The 27,136-nt window shown below is 43.1% G+C and overlaps 1 protein-coding gene across 2 annotated transcripts in view; it reads left to right on the top strand.

Moving 5' to 3' along the window:
* Positions 1 to 27,136, top strand: part of DGKI (diacylglycerol kinase iota) — a 514,485-nt gene that overhangs the window by 455,131 nt on the left and 32,218 nt on the right. For both annotated transcript variants that reach the window (XM_018046893.1, XM_018046894.1), the window contains exons 29-30: positions 19,379 to 19,416; positions 23,471 to 23,591. In XM_018046893.1, the coding sequence (XP_017902382.1) occupies positions 19,379 to 19,416; positions 23,471 to 23,591 (159 nt within the window). The remainder of the gene's footprint in view (positions 1 to 19,378; positions 19,417 to 23,470; positions 23,592 to 27,136) is intronic.

Genomic DNA, 27,136 nt, shown 5'->3' on the forward strand with positions numbered 1-27,136 from the left:
AAGAATGATGGTCATGGCCAAGGTTATATTTGGAAAATGGAATTGCTGAGTGATTTTCATTGACATTTTTTAAAAAAGTCGTTGACCTCACATTGCTCTCTGCGTATTGGAAGTGCCCTCTATTTATGACTCATTTCTCCCTGCCCCCATTTTAGCTCTCTCTCTTTTTTATTCTTGGCCTTGCTGCAGGCCATGTGGGTTCTTAGTTCCCAACTAGGGATCGAACCCGTGCCCCTTGCACTGAAAGTGCAGCATCTTAACCGCTGGACCACCAGCGAGGTCCCTCAGCTTTCCTTCTTTATCAAGTGAAACTGCTTTTCGCTTTGCCCTCCATACCTCTATGCTGGAGTGTCTTCTCTATATAAAACTTTGCTCCCGTCATTATTTGCCGGTGCAAATCTTCCCTTTTGAGACAATTTCTAACAAATTCCCTACAAAATTGTTCCATACATCATGCTGCTTTAGCAAGCAGGGCTCCCTGTGTCTGTTTCAATGTACATGTCACTTTGTAGTTACTCTTACCTTTCTGTCTTTCAGTTCAGTCGCTCAGTCATGTCCGACTGTTTGCGAGCCCATGAATCGCAGCACGCCAGGCCTCCCTGTCCATCACCAACTCCCGGAGTTCACTCAGACTCGCATACACCGAGTCAGTGATGCCATCCAGCCATCTCATCCTAGGTCATCCCCTTCTCCTCCTGCCCCCAATCCCTCCCAGCATCAAAGTCTTCTCCAATGAGTCAACTCTTCGCATGAGGTGGCCAAAGTACTGGAGTTTCAGCTTTAGCATCATTCCTTCCAAAGAAATCCCAGGGTTAATCTCCTTCAGAATGGTCTGGTTGGATCTCCTTGCAGTCCAAGGGACTCTTAAGCGTCTTCTCCAACACCACAGTTCAAAAGCATCAATTCTTCAGCACTCAGCCTTCTTCACAGTCCAACTCTCACATACATACGTGACTACTGGAAAAACCATAGCTTTGACTAGATGGACCTTAGTCGGCAGAGTAATGTCTCTGCTTTTGAATATGCTATCTAGGTTGGTCATAACTTTTCTTCCAAGGAGTAAGCGTCTTTTAATTTCATGGCTGCAGTCACCATCTGCAGTGATTTTGCAGCCCCCAAAAATAAAGTCTGACACTGTTTCCACTGTTTCTTTATCTATTTCCCATGGAGCGATAGGACGGGATGCCATGACCTTCGTTTTCTGAATGTTGAGCTTTAAGCCAACTTTTTCACTCTCCTCTTTCACTTTCATCAAGAGGCTTTTTAGTTCCTCTTCACTTTCTGCCATAAGGGTGGTGTCATCTGCATATCTGAGGTTATTGATATTTCTCCCGGCAATCTTGATTCCAGCTTGTGTTTCTTCCAGTCCAGCGTTTCTCATGATGTACTCTGCATAGAAGTTAAATAAGCAGGGTGACAATATATAGCCTTGATGGACTCCTTTTCCTATTTGGAACCAGTCTGTTGTTCCATGTCCAGTTCTAACTGTTGCTTCCTGACCTGCATACAGATTTCTCAGGAGGCAGATCAAGTCGTCTGGTATTCTCATTTCTTTTAGAATTTTCCACAGTTTATTGTGATCCACACAGTCAAAGGCTTTGGCATAGTCAACAAAGCAGAAATAGATGTTTTTCTGGAACTCTTTTGCTTTTTCCATGATCCAGGAGATGGTGGCAATTTGATCTCTGGTTCCTCTTCCTTTTCTAAAACCAGCTTGAACATCAGAAAGTTCACGGTTCACGTATTGCTGAAGCCTGGCTTGGAGAATTTTGAGCATTACTTTACTAGCGTGTGAGATGAGTGCAATTGTGTGGTAATTTGAGCATTCCTTGGCATTGCCTTCCTTTGGGATTGGAATGAAAACTGACCTTTTCCAGTCCCGTGGCCACTGTTGAGTTTTCCAAATTTGCTGGCATATTGAGTGCAGCACTTTCAAAGCATCATCGTTCAGGATTTGAAAGAGCTCTACTGGAATTCCGTCACCTCCATTAGCTTTGTTCGTAGTGATGCTTCCTAAGGCCCACTTGACTTCACATTCCAGGATGTCTGGCTCTAGGTGAGTGATCACACCATCGTGATTATCTGGGTCATGAAGATCCTTTTTGTACAGTTCTTCTGTGTATTCTTGCCATCTCTTCTTAATATGTTCTGCTTCTGTTAGGTCCATACCATTTCTGTCCTTTATTGAGCCCATCTTTGCATGAAATGTTCCCTTGATATCTCTAATTTTCTTGAAGAGATCTCTAGTCTTTCCCATTCTGTTCTTTTCCTCTATTTCTTTGCATTGATCACTGAAGAAGGCTTTCTTATCTCTTCTTGCTATTCTTTGGAACTCTGCATTCAGACGCTTATATCTTTCCTTTTCTCCTTTGCTTTTCACTTCTCTTCTTTTCACAGCTATTTGTAAGGCTTCCCCAGACAGCCATTTTGCTTTTTCGCATTTCTTTTCCATGGGGATGGTCTTGATCCCTGTCTCCTGTACAATGTCATCAACCTCATTCCATAGTTCCTCAGGCACTCTATCTATCAGATCTAGGCCCTTAAATCTATTTCTCACTTCCACTGTATAATCATAAGGGATTTGATTGAGGTCATACCTGAATGGTCTAGCGGTTTTCCCTGTTTTCTTCAATTTCAGTCTGAATTTAGTAATAAGGAGTTCATGATCTGAGCCAGTCAGCTCCTGGTCTTGTTTTTGTTGACTGTATAGAGCTTCTCCATTTTTGGCTGCAAAGAATATACTCAATCTGATTTCAGTGTGGACCATCTGGTGATGTCCATGTGTAAAGTCTTCTCTTGTGTTGTTGGAAGAGGGTGTTTGCTATGACCAGTGCATTTTCTTGGCAAAACTCTATTAGTCTTTGCCCTGCTTCATTCCGTATTCCAAGGCCAAGTTTGCCTGTTATTCCAGGTGTTTCCTGACTTCCTACTTTTGCATTCCAGTCCCCTATAATGAAAAGGACATCTTTTTTGGGTGTTAGTTCCAAAAGGTCTTGTAGGTCTTCATAGAACCATTCAACTTCAGCTTCTTCAGTGTTATTGGTTGGGGCATAGACTTGGATAACTGTGATATTGAATGGTTTGCCTTGGAAACGAACAGAGATCATTCTGTCGTTTTTGAGATTGCATCTAAGTACTGCATTTCGGACTCTTTTGTTGACCATGATGGCTGCTCCATTTCTTCTGAGGGATTCCTGCCCGCAGTAGTAGATGTAAGGGTCATCTGAGTTAAATTCACCCATTCCAGTCCACTTTAGTTCACTGATTCCTAGAATGTCGACGTTCACTCTTGCCATCTCTTGTTTGCCCACTTCCAATTTGCCTTGATTCATGGACCTGACATTCCAGGTTCCTGTGTAATATTGCTCTTTACAGCTTTGGACCTTGCTTCTATCACCAGTCACATCCACAGCTGGGTATTGTTTTTGCTTTGGCTCCAACCCTTCGTTGTTTCTGGAGTTATTCCTCCACTGACCTCCAGCAGCATATTGGGCACCTACTGACCTGGGGAGTACCTCTTTCAGTATCCTATCATTTTGCCTTTTCATACTGTTCATTGGGTTCTCAAGGCAAGAATACAAAGTGGTTTGCCATTCCCTTCTCCAGTGGACCACAATCTGTCACAATCCCTCTCCACCATGACCCACCTGTCTTGGGTTGCCCCATAGTCATGGCTTGGTTTCATTGAGTTAGACAAGGCTGTGGTCCTAGTGTGATTTGATTAACTAGATTTCTGTGAGTATGGTTTCAGTGTGTCTGCCCTCTGATGCCCTCTTGCAACATCTATCATCTTACTTGCGTTCGTCTTACCTTGTGTGTGGGGTATCTCTTCATGGCTGCTCCAGCAAAGCACAGCCACTGCTCCTTACGTTGGATGAGGGGTATCTCCTCGCGCCACCCTTCCTGACCTTCAATGTGGGAGGCTCCTCTAGGCCATGCTGCGCCCGCACAGCCTCCACTCCCACTCCTTGGATGTGGGGTTGCCCCTCCTGACCGCCTGCTCCCGGTCGCTGCCCTGGCCTCGGGCGTGGGGTTGCTCCTTCCTGCTGCCGCCCTTGGCCTCGGGCGCCACCCCTAGCCTCGGACTCGGGGTGGCTCCTCTCGGCCGTCACCCCGACCTCGGACGTGGGGTGGCTCCTCCTGGCCACCGCCCCCGGCCATCGCCCCCAACTTTGGACGTGGGATAGCTCCTCTTGGAGCTTTTTCTGTCTTTAGAATATATGAATCCCTAAGAAGGATGAAGGTTTAATTTTCATTTCCTTTCTTAGAAGCTGAACAGTAAAATCTGCTCTTTAATAAAGATCATTGAAGTTCAACTCATATACTAAAGCCTATTCTATTTTGTATCTTTCCTGTAGAGCAAGCATTAGAACTAACCAAGAACTTTATCATTCTTGCTTCTAAGGTGTGATCTTGCTTCATCAACTTAGCATAATACTTAAGTGAAAGATAAAGCTTATTTTTCATTCCTCTGAAATAAAATCCACGTACACATATCAGCATATGACAGATGTGTGTGTGTGTGTGTGTGTGCTTAGTCATGTTTGACTCTTTACGACTCCATGAGCTGTAGCCACAGTCCCCTCTGTCCATGGGATTTTCCAGGCAAGAATACTGGAGTGAGTTGCCACTTCCAGGGAATCTGGGAGATCTTCCCAACCCAGGGATTGAACCTGTGTCTCCTTCATTGGCAGGCAGATTCTTTACCACTGAGCCACCTGGGAAACCCACATGCTGATATGGGAGGAGTCAAAATTTATGGTTTTATTATAACCTAATTCCAGCTATAAAGTTTCTTGTCTGTCTTCACATTTACAAGTGAGGACAGAATCTAAAAGTTTTATCTGTTAGAAAAATGGTGTCGTTTCGGATTCTTTGTGGCCCTATGGACTGTAGCCCTCCAGGCTTCTCTGTCCTTGGGATTCTCCAGGCAAGAATACTGGAGTGGGTTCCCATTTCCTCCTTTAGGGGATTCTCCTGACCCAGGGATCAAGCCTGTGTCTCCTTTGGCTCCTGCATTGCAGGTGGATTCTTTACCATAATGGTACACTTCTGTTAGACGTGCATTTCACTGATGTGTGTCCCTGAAAGTGACTTTTGCTGTGTCAACTCCTCCTTGGCTTTATTTTGTTACAGAGAGGGGTGTTTGAGCTAAACCCAGTCTTCCTGTCAGTCACAAAGGTCTTCATCTGACAGAGTGGTCAGCATGCTGCTAGGCGATGATAAGGAACTCAGCAGACATCCTGGCGACTGGATGACCTGTAGACCTCTCATCTGTTTGAGCTCAAGAGCACAATCATTCATTCTTGGATCCTGGCCTTAAACGCCACTTCCCATACAGTCTTGATGTTTGGTTAAAACCAATAACCATCCGTCACTTTCAAGCCCCGTCAGATCTGTTTGTGGCTATCGGTGAATGATATATGAGCACACTTTTCCAACCTCAGTTCCTTTTAGAGGTCCTGAAGGACACTGCTAAAATACATCACATGCATTTAAGGAGACCCGTCACAGGAGGAAGGCAGCCTGACATCGAGGGAAAGAAGGAAGCCCAAGCCCCAGAGCTGTCACCCAAGATCCTCGGGGAAAGTTGTCAGGACTGTGGCCAGCAGCCCTTCTTCTCCTGGGCACCTTCCTCTCATCTGTGAGGCTAACAGCGCCCTTATTTCTTAGATCTATCTCTCCGGCCCTCTCAGGATGATGCTTCATCATCCAAATGCCAGGAAAGAAAAAAATCAGCAAAGTTCATCAATCTAAATTAAATTCTCTCAGCATTCTAGGGATGAAGGACTTTTGGAAAATACTAGAACTTCCTTTTTAATCTCTGACATTCCAAAAGCAGTTTGCCATGCACTAAGTATTTTAATATGTATGACTTTATCCACATGATAAGGAGAAAGAGTGTTATTGTATACTACAATTATTTAGGGTTCATGAATTCAGTGAGTTGTAATCAGATTAAAACTCTTGACTAATAGGAAAAATCCTCACTGTGGATGGAGGCTTAATATTTATTGAACAAAAATAGTTGAGAGGATTCTATAATCTTGATGCTAAAGATGAATTTATATTTTTCTAGATTAATGGGAATAATTGGATATTACTTTTGAAGAGGGCACTACAAAAAAAAAGTGTGTTGACCCACTTCATACAAAAAACATTAATCTGTCATCACTAGAGAAAACATTAATTTTGAGCTGTATAGACTGTCAAGAAGGAATTTTCAAGAACTTCTCTGGCCCCCAGTAACTGTCAGTGCATATTCACAGTTGGTGGAAAGTAACATATTGTGACTCTGAAAGAGTATGAACCCAGTTGGCCCTTTAACCTGTGAACTTTTCTCTAACCCCGTACCCAAAGCAAATTAATTAATGTGTGACATTTGTTTTAACAAGGAACTAAGCCCTGGAGAAGGGCATGGCAGCCCACTCCAGTATTCTTGCCTGGAGAATCCCATGGACAGAGGAGCCTGACAGGCTACAGTTCATGGGGTCACAAAGAGTCAGACACAATTGAGTAACTAACACAAGGCTTACAACCAGTGTTCTAGAAAGTAACATGTGTTGTTGCTTAGTGTAAGGCTCTGATTTGACCCATATATAAACGTTTCTGGTTTATTGAGATACTTATAATGCTGTTTCACTGCATCTGGTAAGCACCATGATATTATTTTAAAAGATAGAGAAATACTTTCAGCTCCAAAATCAACTGCCATGTGTAGCTGGGGCAATAAAAGTAGGTTTTATTCTATTCCTTAGAACATCTCCCTTGACCCACAGTTTGAAGAGTGTTGAAATGATAGCCAGGTGAATCACCAGACCAAGTGGCTAGTAAGCATTACATATATTTCCTGAACTATAGAGTTTTCATTAAGAGATGGCATATGGATAAAGCAAAGAGGGAAAAAACTAAAAGCACCACTCTGTGCTTGAGGATTAATTGCAGAGATGAGGCTTAAACACAAAAAACAACTGGAAAACAGTTTCATAACAAGAGATAAACAAATAGGATATTTGGGAAAGACATCTGGTTCCTTCAGGTTTATGGTTAATTCCAGTGATCTGTAAGAGAAATGGAACTGACTGTGAGCAGAGCACATCCTGGTCCTCTGGCAGCAAGGTGCACATACTCTGCCAGAGGGAATACTGGACGGGGTGGGGGGCGAGGGGCTGTTTGTTTTTCTGCAAACAGGAGACGTCTTCCATGCTAATAGCAGCTTCAGAAGGATTGCTGCAGCAGATGGAAAGAACCCATATACAGTCATGTATTCAGTTAGCAAGGACTAATTGAATTTGAGGGTTAACTGTCATTAGAGAGACAGAAAGCCTATTTATGTCTCCATCTATGGTTGCACATGCTAAAAGGAATTTGGCACAGGTGGTATGTGAGTCTTAGACCACTGTAGCATTGAATGGCCTTTACATTAACCACTGATGGGTTCATCCCAACGAAGATGAGGTGATAACGGAATATGTAAGATGTGTGCTCTGTACCCCACACGCTCTATTTCAGCAGTGGAGGAGACACCAGTAGGCAGAATACGAGGAATATAAGACTCAAGATCTATGAGTGTTTGCCTGGCTGGAGAAGAGAAAGAGGAGGCGCAGTCTTCTCTCACATTCAATGGTTAAAGAGAGTGCCCCTTGTGTGGTTGTTGTACAGTCGCTCAGTCATGTCCAACTCTGCAGCCCCATGGACTGCAGCACACCAGGCTTCCCTGTACATCACTGTCGCCAGGAATTTGTTCAAACTCATGTCCATTCGGTCGGTGATGCCATCCAACCATCTCATCTTCCTTCTCCCTCATTTCCTCCTGCCCTTAATCATTCCCAGCATCAGTCTTTTCCAGTGAGTTGGCTCTTTGCATCAGGTGCCCAGAGTATTGGAGCTTCAGCATTAGTACTTCTAATGAATATTCAGGGTTGATTTCCTTTAGGATTGCTTGGTTTGATCTCCTTGCTCTTGCCTTAGGGACTCTCAAGAGTCTTCTCCAGCATCATAGTTCGAAAGCATCAATTCTTTGGCACTCTGCCTTCTTTATGGTCCAACTCTCTCATCCATACATGATGATGGCTACAGGAAAAGCCATCAGTTCAGTTCATCACTCAGTTGTGTCCAACTCTTTGCAGCCCCATGGACTGTAGCACACCAGGCTTCCCTGTCCATCACCAACTCCCGAAGTTTACTCAAACTCACGTCCATTGAGTCAGTGATGCCATTCAACTATCTCATCCTCTGTCGTCCCCTTCTCCTCCCGCCTTCAATCTTTCCCAGCATCAGGGTCTTTTCAAATGGGGCAGGTCTTTGCATCAGGCGGCCAAAGTGTGGGAGTTTCAGCTTCAGTATCGGTCCTTCCAATGAATATTCAGGGCCAATTTTGTTTAGGATGGACTGGTTGAATCTCCTTGCAGTCCAAGGGACTCTCAAGAGTCTTCTCCAACACCACAGTTCGAAAGCATCAGTTCTTCCCTGCTCAGCTTTCTTTATAGTCCAGCTCTCACATCCATTCATGACTACTGGAAAAACCATAGCTTGACTAGGTGGAACTTTGTTGACGAAGTAGTGTCTCGGCTTTTTAATATGCTGTCTAGATGGGTCATAACTTTCCTTCCAAGGAGTGTCTTTTAATATCATGGCTGCAGTCAACATCTGCAGTAATTTTGGAGCCCAAAAAATTAAAGTCAGCCACTGTTTCCCCTGTTTCCCCATCTATTTGCCATGAAGTGATAGGACCAGATGCCATGACCTTAGTTTTCTGATGTTGAGTTTTGAGCCAACTTTTCCACTCTCCTCTTTCAATCTAATCAAAAGACTTTATTTCTTCTTTGCTTTCTGCCACAAGTGTGGTGTCATCTGCATATCTAAGGTCATTGATATTTCTCCTGGCAGTCTTGATTTCAGCTTATGCTTCATCCAGTCTAGCATTTCTCATGATGTACTCTGCATATAAGTTAAATAAGCAGGGTGACAGTATACAGCCTTGAGGTACTCCTTTTCCTATTTGGAACCAGTCTGTTGTTCCATGTCCAGTTCTAACTGTTGCTTCCTGATCAGCAACAGGTTTCTCAAGAGGTTTCTCTTTAAGAATTTTCCAGTTTATTGTGATCGGCACAGTCAAAGGCTTTAGCATAGTCAATAAAACAGAAATAGATGTTTTTCTGGAACTCTTTTGCTTTTTCCATGATCCAGGAGATGGTGGCAATTTGATCTCTAGTTCCTCTGCCTTTTCTAAAAGCAGCTTGAACATCTGGAAGTTCACGGTTCACATACTGCTGAAGGCTGGCTTAGAGAATTTTGAGCATTACTTTACTAGCATGTGAGATGAGTGCAATTGTGCAGTAGTTTGAGCATTCTTTGGCATTGCCTTTCTTTGGGATTGGAATGAAAACTGACCTTTTCCAGTCCCGTGGCCACTGCTGAGTTTTCCAAATTTGCTGGCATATTGAGTGCAGCACTTTCAAAGCATCATCTTTCAGGTTTTGAAATAGCTCTACTGGAATTCCATCACCTCCACTAACTTTGTTCGTAGTGATGCTTCCTAAGGCCCACTTGACTTCACATTCCAGGATGTCTGGCTCTAGGTGAGTGATCACACCATCATGATTATCCAGGTTGTGAAGATCTTTTTTGTACAGTTCTTCTGTGTATTCTTGCCACCTCTTCTTAATATGTTCTGCTTCTGTTAGGTCCATACCATTTCTGTCCTTTATTGAGCCCATCTTTGCATGAAATATTCCCTTGGTATCTCTAATTTTCTTGAAAAGATATATCATCTTTCCCATTATACTGTTTTCCTCTATTTCTTGCATTGATCACTGAGGAAGGCTTTCTTATCTCACATCACTATTCTTTGGAACTCTGCATTCAGATGCTTATATCTTTCCTTTTCTCCTTGGCTTTTGGCTTCTCTTCTCTTCACAGCTATTTTTAAGGCCTCCTCAGCCATCCATTTTGCTTTTTTGCATTTTTTTTGGGGGGGATGGTCTTGATCTCTGTCCCCTGTATGGTGTCACAAACCTCCTTCCATAGTTCATCACACACTCTATCAGATCTAGTCCCTTACATCTATTTCTCACTTCCACTGTATAATTGTAAGGAATTTGATTTAGGTCATACCTGAATGGTCTAGTGGTTTTCCCTACTTTCTTCAATTTAAGTCTGTATTTGGCAACAAGGAATTCATGACCTGAGCCATAGTCAGCTCTGTTCAACTTCAGCTTCTTCAGCATTACTGGTTGGGGCATAGGTTTGGATTACCATGATATTGAATGGTTTGCCTTGGAAACAAACAGAGATCATTCTGTCATTTTTGAGATTGCATCTATATACTGTATTTCAGACTCTTTTGTTGACTATGATGGCTATTCCATTTCTTCTAAGGGATTCTTGCCCACAGTAGTAGATATAATGGTGAAAGTGAAGTAGCTCAGTCGTGTCCAACTCTGCGATACCATGGACTGTAGCCTACCACAATCCTCTGTCCATGGGATTTTCCAGGCAAGAATACTGGAGTGGGTTGCCATTTCCTTCTCCAGAGGATCTTCCTGACCCAGGGATCGAACCCAGGTCTCCCACACTGTAGGCAGATGCTTTACCGTCTGAGCCACCGGGGAAGTCAGATATAATGGTCATCTGAGTTAAATTCACCCATTCCAGTCCATTTTAGTTCGCTGATTACTAGAATGTTGACATTCACTCTTGCCATCTCCTATATGACCACTTCCAATTTGCCTTGATTCAGGGACCTAACGTTCCAGGTTCCTATGCAATATTGCCCTTTACAGCATCGGACCTTGCTTCTATCACCAGTCACATCCACAACTGGGTGGTGGTTTTGGTTTGGCTCCATCCCTTCATTCTTTCTGGAGTTATTTCTCCACTGATCTCCAGTAGCATATTGGGCACCTACTGACCTGGGGAATTCATCTTTCAGTGTCCTATCTTTTTGCCTTTTCATAGTGTTCATGGGGTTCTCAAGGCAAGAATACAAAGTGGTTTGCCATTCCCTTCTTCAGTGGACCACAGTTTGTCAGAACTCTCCACCATGACCCATCTGTCTTGGGTGGCCCTAAACGGCATGGCTCATAGTTTCATTGAGTTAGTCTAGGCTGTGGTCCATGTGATTAGATTGGGTCATTTTCTGCAATTGTGGTTTTCAGTCTGTTTGCCCTCTGATGGAGAAGGATAAGAGGCTTATGGAAGCTTCCTGATGGGAGAGACTGACTGAGGGGGAAACTGGGTCTTGTTCTGATGGGCGGGGCCATGCTCAGTAAATCTTTAATCCAGTTTTCTGTTGATGGGAGGGGCCATGTTCCCTCCCTGTTATTTGACCTGAAGCCCAACTATGGTGGAGGTAATGAAAATAACTCGACCTCCTTCAGAAGGTCCCATGCGTGCACAGCTGCACTCAGTGCCCCCAACCCTGCAGCAGGCCACCACGACCCACGCCTCTGCAGAGACTCCTGGACACTCCCCGGAAAGTCTGGGTCAGTCTCTTGTAAGGGTCCCTGCTCCTTTCTCCTGGGTCCTGGTGCACACAAGGTTCTGTTTGTGCCCTCCAAGAGCCTATTTCCCAGTCCTGGGTAAGTTCTGGCAGCTCTGTGGTGGGGTTAATGGCCACCTTGTCCAAGAGGGCTTATGCCATACCCAGGCCTGCTGCACCCAGAGCCCCTGGCCCTGTGGCAGTCCACTGCTGACCTGTACCTCCACAGGAGACACTCAGACACAGTTCTGTCCTCAGTATCTGTGGGGTCTCTGGGTCCTGGTGCACATAAGGTGTCTTTGAGCCCTCTGAGCATCTCTGGCCGGAACGGGGTTTGATTCTAAATGCAAATCCGCCCTCCTACCGTCTTGCTGGGGCTTCTCCTTTGCCCTGGACATGGGATATCTCCTCACAGCCGCCACTCCTGACCTTGGAAAAGCCATAGCTTTGAGTATACAGACCTTAGTCAGCAAAGTGATGTCTCTGCTTTTTAATACCTTACGTTGAATTCCTAATTCAACTCAACCAGGATTTGTTGTCTGCAGAGTCATATACTTGCCTTTCCTCTTCCTACTCCAAAAACCTGGTCCTTCAGATAAGTAGTTCTCAGCCTTTTTTATTTATCTGCTGAGATGCTTAATGTAAAACAGATGACATTGTATCTGTCACACAAGTGTTCTTGGGCATCTCCCAACACTGACTGAAGGTCAGCACCAACCCCTTGACTCCAAGCACATCATGATGCAAGTGTAGGATGTGACAGATCGTATTTTTCCTAAACAGCATTGTCTCCCATCCCACACATTCTTCTTACAACATGTCTTTGACTATTTTTTCATTGCGCTATGGGGTGTGTATCTCCTTTCCTTGAATATGGACAAACTTAAGACTGAAGCAGGGCACACATGATGCTGTGGTGGGATCCAAGGCAAGGTGACTTCTGCTGGGCTCCCTTGGAATGGTTGCTTTTGAAACACAGTCATCATTTCCAGAGGAAGCCCAGGCAGCCCATGGACGTCCACACAAGAGGAGTCAGAGCTCCCAGGTGAAGCCAGCTCTTACTTAGCAGTCATGTGTGTGATCATCTTGAAAGTGGATCTTTGAGCTCTCAGTGAATCTGCCCCAGCTGAGGCCAGATCGAGCAGAAACAACAATTTTTGCTTAACCCAGCCCAAGCTGCAGCTTTTGAAAAAATAAATAATTGTCGTGTTTTAAGTCACTATGTTTTGGAATGTTTTGCTATGCAAGAATAGGGAACTGATGCAGATATGTGTGTCATTAGAAGAATAATCTTAAATTTATTCTAATATATTATTAAGAACCCTTAGTGTTTTGGCTATTACTATTAATAAATAACTTGGCAACATATGTTATTATCAATTGTCAAAACTTCCTTGAGGCCTCAGTTAACATGCAGAGGTCTTTAGCAATATCTAATTCCTCTTTTCTTTCACCTTATCTTGGGATTGTTCAGTAAGAGTATGTAAAATAATATTAATTAATATTAATAATATTTACAGTATTTTCATGAGCAGCTTCCTCCTTTATGTCTGATTAGCATAATTCAGCATAGTTATCCATACAATGACATGTGTGTTAGGTTACCTTTGCTATTTTTGATGCTTATTTTAAATTCCATTTTGGGGAGCTGAGTCTTCACAGTTTGTTGCTAATGTACCAGGGTATGCTGTTCACGAAGCAGAGAAATTGAACAGAATGCTGCTGATAAGGAAAATACAGGAAAAGCTATGCAGAAATATGGATCTCAGAGAAGTACGCTCTCGGGCACCGGGAAGTGCAGCCTCTGTGGGGCTGAGCAACACTAAGAAAGGAAAAGTGTGAAGACACCTGTTGTGATCAGGTCAAGGGAACTATGAACCTGATGTTCGTCAGAGAGGGGCTGGTTCTTCAGCGTCCGCTTTAGTGTAAGAAGGGTTGGAGCCTGAAGCCATAAAATGACTTCACTTTCTGTCTGATGCATCTATGAAGCTTTCGCATGAGGTTGTTTTAATTTCTGCCACCCTGCTCCCAGTTACAGAAAAAACAGAGGGTGAAAGGAACTCTGACCTCAGATTCAGAGATAATAAAAGAAAATATTTTTGAAAAAATAAAAATAAAAGAAACTAGCATCCTTCTGTCTCTCTCAGCTGGATTGCTAACTGCCTGTGTGACCTTGGAGAGTTACTTCTCAAGCACCATTTTCCTCCTCTATTAAATGCAAGGGTTAGACTAAGGCTACATAGAGCTTTGGAATGTGGAATATGACTCCTGACACATTATTTTATGTTCTGATTCTTGCTTTGTAAATATTTAGGAGTAAAATGTATGCAGAACTTGCCAAAGTCAGATGTATATTTATGAATCTCAGTGAATTGGCTGATTTTTACCCCCTAGGCCTCCAGAAGCCATTTTTGTTAAACAGTTTTTCTTGTTACTTTTAATCTTTTTCTTCCATGATTAAAATAAAAGATTTAAATGGCAACTATCATTAGCAAGTGACAGAACATTAGCAGGAACAGAACATTAATTTTAAAACTGAAAAATAACATGAAAGGTTAAAATTTTTAAATAGACACAAGTGCTCAGAGTTGTGACTGTTTATAGTTATTTTAGTTGATTTATTGAGATTTACAAGCATTGTGGCTTTGCCAAGTTCTGTACACTTTTTTTTTGCAAATATTTTTGTTGCAAAGCAAACTTTGCAACCTTAAACTATCCCTTTGGAATTAGTCACATGCTATTTGAGTCTCACCTTCTCATTTCACAGCTAAGAAGTGATTCATTTCTGTGTAATGGTGTTAACATCAGTATTCCATGGTGTTCTACACAGAAAACCACAGTGGGCACAGTCACTGTTCCTTGAGCTTACTTGCAAGGCAGAGTCTCAAAAGAAATGATTTTATCTTCGTTTTCCTAATGAGAGACCTGAAGCTTGGTGAAACTAACTTGCCCAAGATTATAGCTAGTTAATGATGTGTGGGCATACTAAGTCACTTCAGTCGTGTCTGACTCTTTGGAACGCTATGGACTCTAGCCCGCCGGGCTCACAAGCCTTAAACTCAGGCAATACGATTCTAAACTCAGTTAAAATATATCCCTTCCTAATTTGGATTTCTTGCCAAAATATCAGTTTCTGGAGAGGATGAAGTTTATTTTGTACAGTCGGCTTGGAACAGGGCCTGGCCTGGCAGAAGAAGCAGGTGGGCCAGCCCGTGGCCCACAGACTATTTTCTCCCATCATGATGGGAGGGAGTGACTTTTTTCCTTCTGTGCACAGATGTCTAAGGATGTCTGGGCTTCTGGGAATCCAGGCCAAAGAAAGAGAGGCTCTGAGAAGAAGACACTTGACTCCTTCCTGGTAGTCCTGACTTTTCCATTCCAGCTTTCTGTCTCAGGATGTTTACTGTTTAGCAGTTGATCAGGAGGCACAGTGCTGAAGGAAAAAAAAAGTCATTTCTTATAAGCTAATGATTCAACTTCTAAACTCTCTGAAAATGAAAAGCTTTTCAGTCCTCTACCCCCTTACTTTCCTGTCTAACTATATAAGTTTATGTGATTTAATTGTCTAGGAAACTTAGTAGTCATCTACTCAATAACCCTTGTATCCCACTGGCCATTTAACTTCCCTTGTTCTTTTGAATTTGGGAGCATTGTTTACTCTATATGAAGGAGTTTTGGAAAAGGCCAGAAGGCAGGCTCTGAGCTGAAGAAATAATAAAAAAATAATGCTGTAATCATAACAATTCATTATTTGTTTTTAAGCTTGATCTTTCAGAAGGTTATTATCTGGAGTTGAATACTAATGGATTCAAGCTCTGTTTATGCAAAGGAAATCTTAAACAACAGTGTTCAGGAGGGAAGGACATTAATCAGCAGAGAAGAGGGCCTTGTGCCTAATAATGTTTGCATAATAGCTACCCTTGAGTGTATTGCTTGACTTAAAAATAAATATTCATGTTTTCCATCTCCAGTACAATTGGAAATTATTTGTGGTTATGATTCTTTTATATGCTCTTCTGTCTGTTCAGGGGAACTTTAAATTGGGAAGCTAGGAAACCAAAAGACATAAATAAAGATGTTGTGAGTGGAGTGAGGTAGCAATGGAAAGCTGCTGTGATGGAGGCACATGAGCTGAGAGCAGGTCGCAACTCTGTTCTCAGGAAGGGAGGGGCTGAATCAGACTGGCAGGTGTCAGGACATTTACATGATTCTCTGATTTACTTTTAACTCCTCCTTAGCTTCTCAGTACTCACAGGATAAAAATGTAGGTCCCTTCTCTGGACAAAGAGGTGCTCACCGGAGTGGTCCCACTGGAACTTCACAGTCACAACGTGTGACAAGCCAGCCCCAGGTGTGATCATGCAGACCTCCTCCCAGGGCCCTTCGGACAGTCTGTTAACTTCCAAGTCCTCATTTGTATTTTCCCTTCATCTTTTAAGGATTTCCCAGATGCGTTTGCTAATTAAACCACTGATTGTGGAAGAGTTGTCTTAACTTCACCTTCTCCAGCAATCCTTTGAACTCGGCAGGTAGCCAGTGAGTTTCCCCTACCCCCCCCCCAATCTCTCATTCATCTGTTCACTCATGATCAGTACTCTTCCAATAATATTTATCCTGGAGAATTTTATCATCCTGACTTATTGCTTATATGCACCAAATGTTATTCACTGGTGCTTTAAGTTAGCAAATTCTCCTTTTCTCTCTCCTTTATTCATTCTTTTTTCTATTTAAGTGTCTGGGAAGTGTTTCAGTGTGGTCTTGAAAATGCAGGCTCTATATTGTTAGGAACGTCTGTGTGTCATTTTCAAGGCTTTTCACGAACTGCCTTCTCAGGCAGTTACCCTAACCTTCCTTCTCTCCTAAATGGATATAGAAGATCCTGTAGTGTAAAAGCCCAAACTGAGTTATTCGCCCACACCTGCAATTGCTCATACTTGCCCCTGCCTCCCTCTCCCTGTCCTCTCATGCAGAGTTGACATCTTGGGAAAGCTCTACCGTTTCACTGGCTCCTGCAGCCCGGCCTTACCTCTGATGAGGGCTGTATGAACAGCGATATGCCTGATTGACTTCACACACCAATTCACCCTTCTTGCTAGGCTCCTTCTGAAGTGTGTGTATGTGTTTTTCATATACTTAGGCATAGTCACGGAAGTACTATAATCTATCCCTTCTGTCAATATGACTTATCCTATTTATAAAGTGCTTATTTGGCTTCATCTTTACTACAGAGAAGTGACCAGGACAGCTGTTAATCTTACTTTAGATACGAAAGTTAATTTAAAACGTTTGACTTCTTAAGGCTGAGCGGTGAAGAATTGATGCTTTCAAATTGTGGTGCTGGCAAACTCTTGAGAGTCCCTTGGGCTGCAAGGAGATCAAACCAGTCAATCCTAAAAGAAATCAACCCTGAATACTCATTGGAAGGACTGATGATAAGGCTGAAGCTCCAATACTTTGGCCACCTGATGTGAAGAGCGGACTCATTAGAAAAGACCATGAGGGTGGGAAAGATTGAGGACAGGAGTAGAAGGGGCTGGCAGAGGATGAGATGGTTGGATGGCATCACCACCTCAATGGACATGAGTTTGAGCAAACTCTGGGAGATAGTGAAGGACAGGGAAGCCCGGTGTGCTATAGTCCATGCAGTTGCAGAGTCGGACATGACTTAACGACTGAACAACAAATAAATTGCAGAGATCAGAATTAGACTCCAGTTAAAGATTATTTCCTTTCATTTTCCTTAGGCCCCACAGAGCCCGAAGAGCTACTACAGGGTGAACTCCCAGAGGGCACAGGACAGAGCCTGGGATGGTCCAGGGACCTGCATTGTGGGGTGATTGAGCTACACAGTCTCTGCGTGCCCTGAGAGAGACATTTCCCTCTGAATGTCAGTGTCCCATCTGTAAAAGGAAGAACGAGACACGTTTCTTAGGTTCTTTTGACATACAGCATTTTATGAATTCCCTTTCTGTTATTTTTTAGAGACATGTATTTGTTTACTTGTCTGTGCCAGGTCATAGCTGCAGCACGCAGGATCTTTACTTATGGCACGAGAACTCTTAGCTGTGACACGTGGGGTCTAGTTTTCTGACCAGGGATAGAACCCCACCTCCCCTGCATTAGGAGTGCAGAGTATTAGCCACTGGACCATTAGAAAGTCCCCTTTTCTGTTATTTTTATCTCCATTGCCTTTCACTCCTTTCCCCTTTGCTCTCTTTTCTGTCTGGAGAAGGAAATGACAACCCACTCCAGTATTCTTACCTGGAGAATCCCATGGACAGAGGAGCCTGATGGGCTATAGTCTGTGGGGTCACAAAGAGTTGGACATGACTGAGCAACTGGCACTCTTTTCTATCATTTCAACAACTGATTGGTACACACTGACCATGTACAAAGAGCATTATTGCGCCTGGAGCCATAGTCCCAGCTTAAACAGCTTGTTATAGAAAAGATACATTCTTCCCTCTCTTTCCTAGTCTTCCTTTCTCGCTCTTCTTCTTTCATTCTTCCTTCCATGCTTAAGCAGCCATCATCATTTCCTACGGTTTCCAAGACTTCTGCTTTGGTCAGAGGGAAGGCACTCGGCCCTGGGCCTCTGAACAAGTTGAACATGTCTGTGGTTCTTTGCCTCTGATCACCCAGGGCCCATGAGTACGCATGATGAAAGCTTCATGGGCTTTGTTCAGTGATAGTCAAGGGCACCATGTGCTTTGATACTGCATTTTTAGCCAACTGTATATGAGAGACTCCAAAATAAGAGTAAAATGATACTTTGAAAAATAAACTTCAAACCTTCTGATTTTGAGGGGAGTGACTTTAAAACTTTAAAATGATCTTTTTCTTGAGCAGTTTTAAAATATAGGTGTTTTTCTAAAGGGACCATTTCTGACCTAATACAACTGTCCCCTTTAGGAATCATAACCACCATTAGACAGTCATATATTCTTTTCCTCTGTTATTAGTTATATTTTTTTCATTTTTCTTCTGCATCCCACATGACATGCACAGGTACTTAGATTATTTTTCCTTAAGCTAAGTAGAAGGCAGTGGCAGCCCACTCCAGTATTCTTGCCTAGGGAGTCCCATGGACAGAAGAGAAGAGCCTGGCAGACAACAGTCCATGGGGTCGCAAGGGTCGGACACGACTTAGCGACTAAATCACCACCACCACCACCACCAAGTAGCCTTACAATTAGTTTAATTAAACTTTCAGAGTGCTTTCTATAAGAATCACCAATGAATTTTATGCTAAATGTATGATTACTTTCTTTAGAACATAATTAAAATATGTGTTTCTTCTTTATTGTCTCTAATCCTTCTTTCCATAGCAGTAGGTATTTATTTATAATTGTAGAACACAAAATTGCTAATAATTTTTGAACCCCCGAAGGACAAAGTAGAAGAAATTAGAAAGGAAGGGAGGAGAAACAATCCTAATGATCAGGCATTCTGCATCAGTGGATGAGATAAGAACATTTATATGATTTAATGAACCCTTTCAAAGATCTGATATAATTGAGACTTGCTGGTTTACAGATGTGGAAACTGAGGCTCAGAGGGGTTAAATAACTCGCCTAGTATTCCACCGCCTGTAAGGGTCAGAGCTAAGATTGGAATCCAGTATGTGTGACTCTACATTTCATGTTCACTTTTCTGTACCAGGGCTGGAGGGGGTTCCTGTCGGCTCTAGAATGATGTACAAGATGAATGCTCAGGGAGGGAAGGGCTGAACAGAAGGCCTCAGTCTGTCCCACGTTTCAACCTTTGGCATGCTTCTCCTCCCCTGATCCCCACCCCTAATGTAGACTGTGTCTCCCAAACATGGATCCAGCCCTTTGTAATATTTTCATGAGAGGGTCTTCTACTAATGGGACGTCTCTCTTTTGTCTTTCACAGCAATTTTGCAGGCAGTAATAGCTGGTGATCTTATGAAGGTAAGATATCTTCCTACCAGAACTTTTGGTGATTCTTTAAGAACTCTAAATGAGCATAATTTCTCACCAAGTTTTCATGATCCCATTTATCATTTCCCATCCCCCTGGTGCTAGCTGGGTAGAAGGCAGAAGGATGTTCTTTTTGAGAATTGAGCAGAGAGGGTGAGAAGCGTCCTTGTAGCATCGCCATGTCTCCAAACAGCAAAGGGTCTGTGCAAAGGCACATGCTGGCTGTCTGCCTTGACTGGTTACAACTGATACGTGTCCCCAGGAGACAGTGCCTCGGGTTCCTGCTATCTGGAACTAATATTTGAAGTTTAAAGATTTATTTCAGCCCAAGTCTTTAAATGAATGCAGCTATAAGAATAACCTGGACAATACCCAGATATACTTTCTTTAAGCAAGAGACAACATCATGCAACATTATTGCCGTTTTGAACTCTGGGGATCACAGTTAATCAGAAGTTACTCTCATCTGCCTTGAATATTGTGATTTGTGCTCATGTTTTCCGGAGAATTTAGTTCAGAGGAAACTGCTGCCTCCTGAGTGAATGCAAATTCTGAAGTCAGACTGTCTGGGTTCAGATCTTGGCTCTGCCTTTGACTATATATGAGACTTTGTATAATTACCTAATTGTCTCTGGGCCTCCGTTTCTTCATCTGTAAAACAGAATCACATTGCTCTTCTCTCTGCTTTACTGTGAGGATTGAATATAAAATTCATGTAAAGCTCTTAAGATTGTTCCTATAACTTCATAGAAGGGACTCTCCCAAGATAGCTATTTTGTTAATACAGTGTTAATCTGTGTTCCTTTGATAGTTAAACATAGCAGGGAGACAAATATTTGTTATAAAGTATAATATAGTCCATGAATACCCGGAAAGCTATATTTGGTCCCAAGTTATTTTCAGGTGTCAGGACTTAAAACTGCCTGGGTATCCCTGTATATGCTGTAATGGCATTGATCTGCTCTGTATTATCAGCAACTTTCCCAGGCAGAGGCTCCAACTAACTCAAGTTCAGCGCTATCCCAGATTGAGAACCCAGAAGCCTTAAAAGAAAGTTAAGAAGCACTAGCTCAGTTGATAAAGAATCCACCTGCAATGCAGGAGTACCCGGTTCAATTCCTGGGTCGGAAAGATCCGCTGGAGGAAGGATAGGCTACCTACTCCAGTATTCTTGGGCTTCCCTAATGGCGCAGCTAGTAAAAAAATCCACCTGCAATGCAGGAGACCTGGGTTCGATCCCTGGGTTGGGAAGATCCCCTGGAGAAGGGAAAGGGTGCCCATTCCAGTATTCTGGCCTGGAAAATCCGATCTATGGACTGTAGAGTCCTTGGGGTCGCAAAGAGTCAGACACGACTGAGCAACTTTCACATACACACAAGCTCTTGTATATAAGTTCTTTGGAAGCACATCTGTTGAATAAACTGAGAAACCTCAGAGCTACATTGTTAACAGGTTACTAGCAGAAAACAAGTGCTGAGAAGGTTGTCAGCATCTTGTTAAACTGTCATCTTCAGACACACATCCCTGGGCATGGTGCCCGTGCCATGACCAGATCACAGTGTCACTAGGAATTGTTAAAGAGGAAAGTGCTCTCTAAGCAGCGTGTATACCTGAATTCAGTGCCGTTTCCAGGCAGTGGATTAAACCAAATATTATCCTCTATTCCCTGAAAAGCCTTTTTGGATTCTGTGAGCAAGAGGCATGAGTTCAGACCTGATCCCTGCTCTTGGAGAGTTTCTAAGCCAGAAAACTTTGCAAAATGTTGCTGTACCTATGAAACCACTTCATTTTGTTTTGTATATACTTTTGGTCTAGGCAACAGATTTTCCAGGGCCCTGGGCATGTTACTGCACTTCTTTGGTACTTAACAGAGAATTATATGAGAGAAGGGAAATCACTATATTCGGCTGGTTGCCTTATTTCATTCTCTGTTATAATTCTTTCCTAGATGACTGAGAAATGACTCGGTAACATCTGATTTACTGAGAGGTGAAATATAAAGCCTGAGGGTTTTTTCTTTTTCACTTTTTTCTTTCTTTTCCTTCCCAAGTACTTTCCCCTCCTTTTTTTTATCTTCTTCCATTTCTCTGTCCCATGCAGAAAGTACTATAAATATTAAATACTCAACTGGGTATGTGTGTCACGAGTGTGAGGAAGGAGGGGGAGAAAGGGCGAGTTGAAGGGGGAAGCAAGGTCCAAGCACACCAATGAACTGAGAATAGGCCCTGGATCAGCCCTGCATGCAGGATGTCATGAGTAGCTCCTATCCACCGGGCTGCACAACATACCCATGGCCTAACCTAGTGGCCGCAGTCTCTAGGAACACCACAGCAATGCAAAATCAGGGCAGCTGATGGATTCGGTCTCAGCTACTCTGTGAGCCCAAATCCTTTGTGGATCTTCCCACAAAGAATGGATGTGTCATTGTGAGACAGTACAGTTGAACAGAACAGGATTCTTAGATTGTCGTGGAAAACAGTTAGCTACTTCTTCCTGTTCCTTTGCTTCTCAATTTAGGCATGAAAACTCTGTATGTTCCTTGCGCACGCTCAGTCGCTTCAGTCATGTCCGACTCTTCGCATCCCTATGGACTGTAGCCTGCCAGACTCCTCTGTCTATGGGGATTCTTCGGGCAAGAATACTGGAGTGGGTTGCCGTTTCTTCCTCTAGGGAATCTTCCAAACCCAGGGACTGAACCCACATCACTTATGGGCAGGTTCTTTACCACTGGCGGGCAGGTTCTTTACCACTAGTGCCACCTGGGAAACCCCATGTTCCTTACTTCCAGTCAACTGCTCCTTTTTGATCAGTTTCCTAGAAAGTCTTCCATGATTTTTTCCATCCCCTACTTTATGTTTTCCTAGTGCCCTGTGCTATCCTCCTCATTGTCCTCTTCATCTCTGTGCAGTTCTTTAAAAATCTCTCCCTCCCATGGACACTGAGGTCTTGGAGGCTTAGAGGTCAGAGGTCAAGCTGTATTCATGTTAGTTTCCCTGGCATCTGGCACATGGCTAATCTGTAGTTGTATTTGAGTGAATGTATGAGTTATCAGTTTATTCTCTTTGACCTTAGGAGTTGTTTTTTTGTTTTTGTTTTTATAATGCTATGCCATCTAACTTCTTGGTGGTAGACACGTTCCTTTTGCTTATTACATGCTGGATTAGTTGATTCTTATTTATTCTAAAGCTACATTTTAGAAGCTCCAGTAAGGCCCTTGTTCTGATTATTACAGTTTAGAGAACAGAGATCCATTTTCACTTACATTACAGTTCGGTAATATGCAGTATTTCACAAACTTAAGACTGTGTCCTCATTTAGCTCCTAATTCTCAGTCTGCAAAATCTGTTTTCCCCCCAGTCTTTTGGAGGTCATTTAGGTTTCTACTACTACATTCTCTGAACCCTTTTGGTTCTCATCCCATGGATCATCTCAAGCCTTGTTGGGTGGTATGTGTTGGATGATAAATAGAAGGCAGGCAGACTGCAGATCTGGACGAAGGAGGGAGCCAAACACGGCTGTGCATGTGTCTGCTGTATGGCTGTGCGTGTGATCTCATGCGAGGAAGGGGCAAGCAGCTTCTGTACTCAGTAGCTGGGCTCATTAGAGAGGGCAGAATCAATTAAAGGGCGGAGGGCGCGTCGCTACCAGACATCAAGCTCTTCCTGCCTATACACTTAATTGTTCTTTAACTCAAGAACGCTCAGCCTGCATAGGGAAGCTTTCATTCTCCTCTCTTTCATTTTTTCAGTGCCCAGAAAAGAAAAGGACCAAAAAACCCAGAAAGGGAACAAATAATTTAGCATGCTTCCATTCCCTTAGGCTGTTCAGCACCCACTTACCCTCTCCGGAATTTGCGGAGACACTGGCCATCTATTTGAGTGATAACACAACCCAGGAATGTTACTTCATCTCTTTGGCTTTTCCCTGTGTCCTCTGAGGCTGTAGACATTTGTGGTTTGCTACATTACTTTTATTTTATCACCAGCTAGCTGCTTTCCTTGTTCCGGACTCTGTCTGAGTTGCTTTTCCTATGTCTCTTTTTCAGCTAATAGAAAGCTATAAAAACGGAGGCAGCCTGCTAATTCAGGGACCAGACCACTGTTCACTCCTTCATTACGCAGCTAAAACCGGCAACGGGGAGATTGTGAAATATATCCTTGACCACGGTGAGTAGGCATAGCAAACCAGGAATCAATTATCCATGAAACAGACTGCATTTTCGAAGTTGACTTTCATCCAGGCTGTCCTCAGAATGGCGGAGAGACCCTTGAGCTTTCGCTGACTCTCCTTGCTTATATGACAGAGCCAGGATTCCAGACCCCTGGCACAGGTCACCTTAACCAAGCACCTTTATCTTTACCTTAACCACCTTAACCTTAACAGAAATCATTTCCATATCAAGGCCTTTGCAGGGTATTTGGGGGCTGATTACTTACAAAATGAAAGACAAAACCGAATGTGGACTTGGCATCATGTACTGTTTGGGGAAGGGCTTTTATGTTTTGTGAAGTTAGCTAGTTGGGACCAGGTACATAATCCATGTATATTGCTGATCATTCTGAGGAGTAATGCACATATTTATTTCCATCTTTCTAGTTTCCCCTTTTTTTTCTATTTGAATCTCATTCACCTTTTCAACTCAAGTCACCTTTTATTCTCTTCGAAAATATCTGGTACTGCCGTGTCTCCTGTGGCAGGCCATGTTCACCCGCTGGACAGCCTCCTAACGGGGTTTGTAATCTGATGTTAAATGGTGACCTCAGCATCTACCTCTAATAGCCCTTCAGAGGCACAGACATGTCAGAGGAGTATCAAATCTTGACCATACTTTCTGCTTCCCATGTTTATAGTGTTTCTAGGACTGAAAAATAGGATAGAAGCGGGCAAACTCTCCCTGGCTTGGCTGTTTTTGAGGAATCTCTGGCTCTGCTGAATTCAGGTATATAGAGATCCTATTTTCTGTGAGCCCTAGCACTGAGCCGATGGCCACCCTCATTGTATCCACATTTAGGCTGTAAATAGTAAGCATTTTAGTACACAGTCACATTCCCTTTTTTAAAAAACTGAAGTATAGTTGATTTACAGGGTGTCAGTTTCAGCTGTACAGCAAAGTGATTCAGTTAAAGACGTGTATGTTCAGTTGCTCAGTTTTGTCCAACTCTTTGCAACCCTATGGACTGTAGCCCTCAGGGCTCCTCTCTCCATGGGATTTTCCTGGCAAGAATACTGGAGTGGGTTGCCATTTCCTCCTCCAGGGGATCCTCCCAACCCAGGAATTAAACCCATGTCTCCTGCATTGCAGGCGAATTCTTTACTGCTGAGCCACTGAGAAGTTATACATATATTTAATCTTTTCCAGATTCTTTTCCCATTACAGATTATTACAAGATAGTGAATATAGTTCCCTGTGCTATATAGTAGGTCCTTGCTGTTTATTTTCTGTACAGTCGGGTGTATCTGTTAATTCCAAACTCCCAGTTTATCCCTCCCCTTCCTTTTCCCCTTTGGTAACCATAAATTTGTTTTCTGTGTATGGATTTACATTCCTTCTTATTCCTCTTTTTATTCAGTTCAGCAAACATGTCTTATTCTATTTACTCATTCATTCATTCATTGAATATTTGTGGGGTGCTTCACAGGAACTATCTGTCATAAACCAGCACACACACAAGTAAAATATAGTCTCTGTCATCAAGCAATTGCAGGATAAAAAATATAATCATATGCATCGTTAAATTGAAAGCAGTTGTATGTAGGACTCTTAAGTCCTATTGTAAAGTCACAAACAGAGCTGCCATTTCTCAAGCACTGGTTGTATGCCACATGCTTAGAATGAACACATCCTATCATTTAATCTTTACAAGGACCTTGTAAAGGATTAGACTCTCAGTCCCATTAAACTCGCCTTGCTTTTGTCTTCAATACATTCTCACCATGGAGAGTTTGCCTGAACCCTTGGCCTGAATTATGGCAGAAAGAGTGGTTTAGGAAGAGGAAAGGGTTTTCAATAGGATGGTCACCATTAGAGGCTTTCCCCTCCCCTCCTCCACCCCCCCGCCCCAGTAGGCTAGATTGGATTGTCCCGAGCCTGTCTGCCCCAGAAAGCCTACATCTATTCCTGGCGCTGTGTCAGGGGTGTGTATATTCTGTCTCCCACTCCCCATTCAGCCTCCAGCAATTACAGCATGCCTCTTTAAACAATGACTTGAATAGACAATGGTGGCATAAATTCTATTTGTCTTTTGCACACACACACAAACTATAGGTGTTTTTCTGTAGTGACTCTTTCAAAAGCTGGTGACAGGCAGAACCAAATATTAGAACCCAGCCCCACAGATAGTACATAAAGGTCACAAAGCTTCCATAATTATTTTTCTCTTAATAGAAAAGATCTCAGAATTTCCCCTGGACAAAGTGAGGGTGAGCTTTAGATATATGTCCTCACCTTGTTTGCTTTAAGCTCAGGTGCAAGTTCTCCTGGTGGCTGTCATCTTGATCATTCTCAATTCTTCCCTCCTGGTTTGGCTTTTACCCACAAAGTTGGGTGCTTGCCCTCACACCTTAATCTGCTCGGTACCCAAGTACCTCTCTAGGGTTGGTGAGACACCAGCTCTCTATTAGAGTGATGAGACCTCTTAAAAATTCTCTCTCCTCCCTGCTCTACCTCTCCTGAAGAACAGGAATTCCCCTCCCTGGTTCTGGGATCCTTTCTCCATCAGTAATCTGCTGGTATCTCACTTGGTCTTACCTGTCAGGCTGCAGCTGCAGTTTTGACTGAGTCTGTATTTAAGATGGATTCTCACGTGTTCGGGGCTGTCAGCTGGGGTGGCTGGGACACCTGGGCTTTCATCCCAGGCTTTTTCACGGCACGAAGATCCCCAGGTTTCAGGAGGGTGAGGATGGAAACTTCCAGACATTCAGAGGCTGGGCTGGAGAAGTCTGCCTCATCTCTGTGGCATTCTGTCAGCTAAAAAGGGTCATGGAGGCAGCCCCAGCTCCAGGGCTGGAGAAATAGACCTCTCTGCTCCATAATTAATGGTGTTTAATCTGCCTCCTCCCTTACTCTTTGTCTTCTTCAGCTGAAAATGGTGATCTTCTCATTATCCTGAACTACTGACTCACTTGGAATTCCCTGGTACTCAGCTTTTATATCTTCCCTTGGTGTAGGGTCCTAAGCTAGGGCTTCAAGATTTAGCAAATAAAAATATAAGACACGATAACATTTTTTTAGCATAAGTATGTCCCATGCAATATTGGGAACATGCTTACACTAAAAACCAGAAATCCTCTTTTCAGCTGAGTCTCCCCAGGGGCTTGAATGAGGAGGCTTGAGATGGTATTGCTCTAACACTGTGGGTTTTCACAACCCCCACCACCCACTTCTCTTTCCACTGCGTTAGATAAGACAGCCCCTCTAACTCGGGCTCCCAGGGCTTGGAGTTTCTAACCAAACTGTAGATCAGCACACACGCTTTTCCTGCCATGAAATCCAACTGGCACATCTCAGTGCTTGCACCAAAGCCTGACATTCCAACACCAGACTCCTTTCTCTTGGATCCCAAGAGTGAATCGTGCAGTATAGAGTGAGAGATTTTGCAAAGAGTGAGTCGTGCAGGAGGAATTTGTTAGTAACTTGGGGAAGGGAGAAGCTTATTTTTCTCATTTTTTGGTTAACTTTTGTGAATTAGTCACTTTAATATTTACACTAAGG

Source organism: Capra hircus, chromosome 4 (assembly GCF_001704415.2).
Source record: "Capra hircus breed San Clemente chromosome 4, ASM170441v1, whole genome shotgun sequence".
Lineage (NCBI taxonomy): Eukaryota > Metazoa > Chordata > Mammalia > Artiodactyla > Bovidae > Capra > Capra hircus.